Source organism: Colius striatus, chromosome 27 (genome assembly GCF_028858725.1).
Source record: "Colius striatus isolate bColStr4 chromosome 27, bColStr4.1.hap1, whole genome shotgun sequence".
In the NCBI taxonomy this organism is placed as follows: Eukaryota; Metazoa; Chordata; class Aves; order Coliiformes; family Coliidae; genus Colius; species Colius striatus.
Window position 1 is genome coordinate 1976896 of NC_084785.1, and position 6687 is coordinate 1983582.

A 6687-nucleotide genomic window follows, 5' to 3' on the forward strand; every position below is an offset into this window, starting at 1 on the left:
AAAGTCTGTGCTCTTAACTCTGGTTAAACTTTAGTGATCCCTTGCTCAAAAGCTTTTGTGGAAGGGAATTGAGGATAGAGCTGCATGTTTAAATAGCAAGTGTGAAATCTGTTTGTTTTTATTGAAATCAGATGGTAAAGTCTGTGTCCTGGGAGAAGAAAGAGCCAGAGCCTTACTCACCTCCCGAGAGTGAAAAAAAGCCAGACATTGTTGCTCCAGCCAATTCTGCACGGCCAAACAAGCACATTTTTCCCCTGGATAGTCTTCCTGCAAACAGTCAGCCATCACGAAGAGGTCGATGGAGCCGCAAGGGCAAAAGGCTTCGGGAGCCCTTTTGTGAGGAGGAGCCGATGCTGCCCATGGAGGACAAGTCAGCGGCTCCCAGCGGGCGATGCAGCGAGTGCGAGGAGAAGTCGGCAGCCTCGCGAGGCCGCTGCAGTGACTGTGAGGAGAAGTCGGTGGCCTTGCAAGGGAGATGTGGTGAATGTGAGGAGAAGTCTCCAGCCCCAAGAGGCCGGTATGTAGAAGATGAGGAGGAAAAATCTGCAGTTTCCCAGGGACAGTATGGCAAAGGCGAGAAGTCTGCCCTTCCCCGGCGGCGGTACAGCGAAGGGATGGAGAGGTGGAGAGGGCAGTTGAAAAAGACCCCGGAGCCCCTGAAGTGTAGATTCCCAGAGGACTGTGACAGGTTGCCTCGCCGCTACAGTGACAGTGATAGGACACTTCTGAGGTGTTTCAGTGAGAGTAGTGAAGAGGAAGACGATGAGCCCGTGAGTCCTCGATCAAGCTCCCCGCCTGTTCTCACCAAGCCGACGTTAAAACGAAAGGTACGTGTGCCTTCTTTCTTCTTGTCTCTGACTGTATCATGCAGTGTGTTCTGTCAGCGTGTTCTAATCTATTCACATCTGTATTGTAGTGTCTGTGAACTGTCAGCTGGTGTGGATGGGCTGTTGGTTTGTACTGTTACACAAGTGTCAGTCTGGCAGTCTTCATGGCAGTCCGTTGTCTTGCATTGTATTTGATGTCTAACTGAAGGCAGGTGCTGGTCAGTATCTCTAGTGAGTCTGGATTCTAGAAGGCAGCTGTCTGGTCCTGCTTAGACTGTTGAGCTCTGCTGTTGATGTTTTCTACTTTACCAGTGTCTTATTTGTACTGCATGTGATCAAGTGTCTTGTACTCTCCCACCTTCCACTTTCAGAAGCCAATTCTTCACCGGAAGAGGCGAGTCCGCAAGCGTAAGCACCACAACAGCAGCGTTGTCACTGAGACCATCTCGGAGACCACAGAAGTGCTGGATGAACCGTTTGAGGACTCAGACTCTGAACGACCAATGCCCAGATTAGAGCCTACTTTTGAGATTGAGGAGGAGGAAGAGGAGGAGGAGGAGGATGAAGAAGAGGAGAACGAACTTTTGCCCAGTGGATACTTTCGGCACTTAGCCCCAGCAGACACACTCAGGCATAGACCCTCTTCTAAGAGGAAGTCCAAAGATGAGGAGGAGTCTGATGACACTAATGGTATGTTTAGTGGTGTGCTGTTGAAAGTTTGATGTAGATAACGTGTCAATGAGTGTCAGGTGATACTAGTTCATGACAGAACAAGCTACTTACCTTGTCTTGTAACTTAAAGCCAAAAGGTGGACTTAGGCATAAATCACTGGTCAAAGCAGCCTCAAACATTCCCTTATGAAAACGTGGTATATGCTTTCAACTGTCCTGTTAGCAATGACCTGATCACAGGGTGCCCCTTTGATTCAGCTTTCCTAGTGAAACTGGTATCAGTGATTGTGGGAAAACCTACACAGCAGGCTTGCTTACAGAAATGAACCAGAAATGAACTGGAGAGCCCTCAGTTTTCCATAACAAAGAGAAAGAATAAATTGTCTCTTTTGAGATGCTGTTCCTCATTATGTTGCATGTCCTGCTTCTCAGCTTCTGCCATCTCCTTAAAGTTCTCTGAACCTTCAGGTCACAAAATAAAAGGATTTGGTTGGACCTGGCCATGTAGAGCCCACTGGCAATTGAAAAGAAACACAAATGGACTCATTAATTTCTCTTTCAGCTGGCTTGTGGTTGGCAGGGGAGAATTTATTCTTTAGAAGTCCTTAGGTACTGAAAGCACTGAAGTGATGATAGCCACCTATCCCATCCATTCGGCATCAGTTACCCTTAAATCCTTCCAGCAGCAGTTAATGATGGAAATTCAGTGCAAACACGTTGCTACAGCATTGGCTTAGTGGCAGTGTGTGCACAGTCAGTTGATACCATTGGTTTCAATTCTGTTGTGTCCAGATTACTCATGAAATACATTTCTATGATACACAAGCACCATCAGTAAGACTACAGAGTTGAGACAAGGTCTGTTAGATCTAAGTGGTTCTCAGTCCTTTTCATTTGTGCGCTCCTGAATGCTTTCTGGTGGAGATGCATCTCCCTTTACAGATTCCACACACATGTATTGCTTTACAAAATACATCAGTGATTTTTAACTGTCTTTTGCAGACTACAAATAGCCCATCGAGTGCCCAGGGATCAGAAATGGTGTTTGGAAAGCCACTGGTTTAACTCTCACCCGTTATAATCTCCAATGATAAATACCTTGCTCACCTACTTTATCTTGTTCTTACTCTCCACTTGTAATTTAGTGCTTTCTGTTCCCTTCTGTCATTTCTGTTGCTTTTTTTTTCCCCAAACTTCTGCAAATTTGTCAGAACCTCTGAGTAATAAAGCAGCAATCCCACTGGTTTAGGGTATTGCTGCTCCTGACATCAGATGGGATCTGTTGGCTCCTTGTGCCTTTGCACATACACTGCAAAACTATAATGGTCTTACAGAAAACACTATGTATTTTCAATTACCCAGAGATGTTAGCCTATGGGGATAATCAGTCATCATAAACAGCTGGCCTGAAGCTGGGTGGAGGGAGGCAGCACGGCCTTTTGACAATGCAGAAACAGAGTGTTGCAGTCATTAATACTTGTCTCAGACTGTTTTAATCATAACTGAGTTAGGAATGTTCGTAGGAAGTGTACAGAAACTTGTCCTTTCTGACTAAGGGAGGTTTGGGTTAGGTGTTTCCCCGAGAACTGAATCTCTAGCTGAGGCAATGCATTGGAAGCGTTTTAGGATTCCTCTGGAATGTAACGTTGCAGTCTCTGAAGTTTGGTGTCTGATGAGAATTTGAATTGGCTCTGATTGATGTCAGGGCTCAGAGTGCAAATGGCCAGTGTGGTGTGGGAATTTGAGGCCAGTATTTTAAGGATTAGGCCATTCTGCAAGACAGTGTGTTCTGTGGTGGAGAAAACAAATAAAGATTGTCTTCCTATTCTACCAGTTCCGTGCTACTTGATTAGTGTTGCTTGGGGGAAGGTGGAGCTCTGTAGTAATCATTATCCTTCAGCAGCTGCACAAAATACAGATCTAAATGGCAACTTGCTTTTATAGCAACTTCACGTGTTCCCCTACACTGGGATGTTTTCATTTGAGGACGTACCCCACAGGTAACATCTGTAAAGGGTGCTGAGTCTTCCCAGCACTTCACCCCACCAATTGTGTATTGAGCTCAGAGCTCTGGGCAGGCAAAAGCTTGAAAGCATTGGTGTTCTTTGCAAATGTGATGTGATTGCTAATGAGCAGAGCTTGATCCTTCTTGGTACCCTTCACAACAAATCCCTAAGCTGGTGTCACCTCGTACAGTTGATAAACGCGAGGGGGGCGCTTGGGAAAGCTTCCCTGAGCGCTCGGGTCAGGCAGAAGTGTTTGAACAGTGTCTTTTCAATTTGTGTTTTCAGGTAACTCAACTCTGAAACCATTATCTATGCTGAGAAAATGTGAAGCACAGGATTCTTCACTTGAGCCAGATACTTCTACACCCATGAAAAAGAAGAAGGGATGGCCAAAAGGGAAAAGCCGGAAGCCAGTCCACTGGAAGAAAAGACCTGGTCGGAAACCAGGCTTTAAACTGAGCCGGGAAAAGGTGCCAGCGTCAGCTGAGGAGGAGGGAGAGGATGCAGTGACAGGCAGCTCAAAAGCAGGGTGGAAGCCCAAAATGACAGAGCAAGAGGAAAGCACGGAGCAGAAGGAAGAGCTGTCTCTTACTGAGGAAAGGAAGGAGGAAGATGCGAATATGGAAGCGGAAGAAGTAGGAGAGGGAGAAGAGGAGGATATAGCCGGCAGTGAAGTAAGAGCAGTTTCTCCTGTGGACAGCAACAGCAGTCTAGTGCCAGAAGTAAAAGAGCCTGAGGTAGAAGAGGAGGTGGAGGAGAAGCCACGGGTTCTAGAAGAGCAAAGACAGTCAGAAGAAGAACAGCAAGAACTAGATGAACCTGAGCATGACCATGAGGAAGAGGAGGAGGTCGCAGTGGTGACAAATCAGAACGAAGATCATGATGCTGATGACGAAGATGACGGTCACCTGGATTCCGTGAAGAAGAAAGAACTGGAGGAACAGCCTGTTAGAGAGGGGGTGAAGGAGGAGCCTCAGCAAGAATGTTTTTTAGAAACAAGCATACCAAGCACTAGAGAAGATGCAAAAGAAAAAGACGAAGCAGAGGCGGATTCGGAGGAAGAGCAGGCTTCCAATGAGACATCGGTGGGCTCGGAGCACGTCCCTGGCTCTGAAGATGATCACGAAGAAGAGCAAAGTAATAAAGAAGGGTTAATTGAATTGAAGGAAGAGGAAGAGCTTCCTCACAGCGAACTAGATCTTGAAACTGTTCAAGCAGTGCAGTCCTTGACGCAGGAGGAAAGCAACGAGCATGATGTAGCTTACCAGGACTGCGAAGAAACTCTTGCGGCTTGTCAGACGTTGCAGAGTTACACCCAGACTGAGGAGGATCCTCAGATATCGATGGTTGAAGACTGCCAGGCCTCAGAACACAACAGTCCGATATCCTCTGTCCAGTCCCACCCCAGCCAGTCAGTGCGTTCTGTCAGCAGCCCCAACGTGCCTGCTCTGGAGAGCAGCTACACACAGATAAGTCCCGAACAAGGATCCCTGTCCGCACCCTCTATGCAGAACATGGAGACCAGCCCCATGATGGATGTGCCTTCGGTATCGGACCACTCTCAGCAGGTGGTGGATAGTGGCTTCAGTGACCTTGGCAGCATTGAGAGCACTACAGAGAACTATGAAAACCCCAGCAGCTACGACTCCACGATGGGAGGCAGCATCTGTGGAAATAACTCTTCCCAGAGCAGCTGTTCCTACGGAGGACTGTCCTCTTCCAGCAGCCTCACTCAGAACAGTTGTGTTGTCACTCAGCAAATGGCAAACATTGGCAGCAGTTGCAGCATGATGCAGCAAAACGCTGTCCAGCCTGCAGCAAACTGCAACATCAAGTCACCTCAGAGCTGCGTGGTGGAAAGGCCTCCGAGTAACCAGCAGCCGACGACGCAGCCGCAGCAGCAGCAGCCGCCGCAGCCGCAGCAGCCGCAGCCACCGCCTCCACCCCAGCAGCAGCCCCCGCTGTCCCAGTGTAGCATGAACAACAGCTTCACGCCAGCCCCCATGATCATGGAAATACCCGAATCGGGCAGCGCCGGCAACATAAGCATCTACGAGAGGATTCCAGGGGATTTCGGTGCCGGGAGCTACTCACAACCATCAGCCACGTTCAGTTTAGCCAAGTTGCAGCAGCTGACAAACACCATTATGGACCCTCATGCCATGCCTTATAGCCATTCTCCTGCTGTGACTTCCTATGCAACCAGCGTTTCTCTGTCCAACACGGGACTGGCTCAGCTCGCTCCCTCTCACCCCTTAGCAGGCACGCCACAAGCACAAGCCACCATGACCCCCCCGCCGAACCTGGCCTCCACCACCATGAACCTCACGTCACCTCTGCTCCAGTGCAACATGTCGGCCACCAACATCGGCATCCCTCACACGCAGAGGCTGCAGGGGCAGATGCCAGTCAAGGGGCACATCTCCATCCGCTCCAAGTCGGCGCCGCTGCCCTCGGCCAGCGCACACCAGCAGCAGCTCTACGGCCGCAGCCCTCCCGCCGTGGCCATGCAGGCGGGGCCTCGCGCCCTGGCCGTGCAGCGTGGCATGAACATGGGGGTCAACCTGATGCCCACGGCCCCTTACAACGTCAACTCCATGAATATGAACACCCTGAACGCCATGAACAGCTACAGGATGACGCAGCCCATGATGAACAGCAGTTACCATAGCAACCCCGCCTACATGAACCAGACAGCACAGTATCCTATGCAGATGCAGATGGGAATGATGGGGAGCCAGGCCTATACCCAGCAGCCTATGCAGCCAAATCCTCACGGGAACATGATGTACACTGGCCCCTCCCATCACAGCTACATGAACGCTGCCGGGGTGCCCAAGCAGTCCCTCAATGGACCATACATGAGAAGATGAGCGAGAGACGAACTTGCGTCCTAAAAACTGAAATATATATAAATAAAGGAACCTTTTATACTGACGAAAACAGAGAAAATGGACCTTTTTCCAGTTTAAATATTGCTGTAGATTTAGAGGGATTTCCTTTTGGTTTATTTTGGTTTTGTTTTGGTTTTTTTTTTACTTTGATTTTCCGTTTCCTTCACGATCCTGAAACGTTTTACAGCCGAGATCATTTACAGGTGTTTTATATAGGGGGGAAAAAACAAACCCAACACATGCACAAAAGCAAACCTTGTCACAATTTAAAGAGAGCCTTACTTTGCT

The 6687-nt window shown here is 48.7% G+C and overlaps 1 protein-coding gene across 1 annotated transcript in view; it reads left to right on the top strand.

Annotated features, from left to right (window-relative positions):
• The window catches only part of KAT6A (lysine acetyltransferase 6A), a 28779-nt gene extending 22331 nt beyond the window's left edge, over positions 1–6448 (top strand). Inside the window, exons 16-18 of the mRNA XM_062015750.1 lie at positions 132–827; positions 1199–1517; positions 3791–6448. Coding sequence (XP_061871734.1) covers positions 132–827; positions 1199–1517; positions 3791–6378 — 3603 coding nt within the window. The 3' untranslated portion in view covers positions 6379–6448. The remainder of the gene's footprint in view (positions 1–131; positions 828–1198; positions 1518–3790) is intronic.
• Positions 6449–6687: the final 239 nt, after the last annotated feature.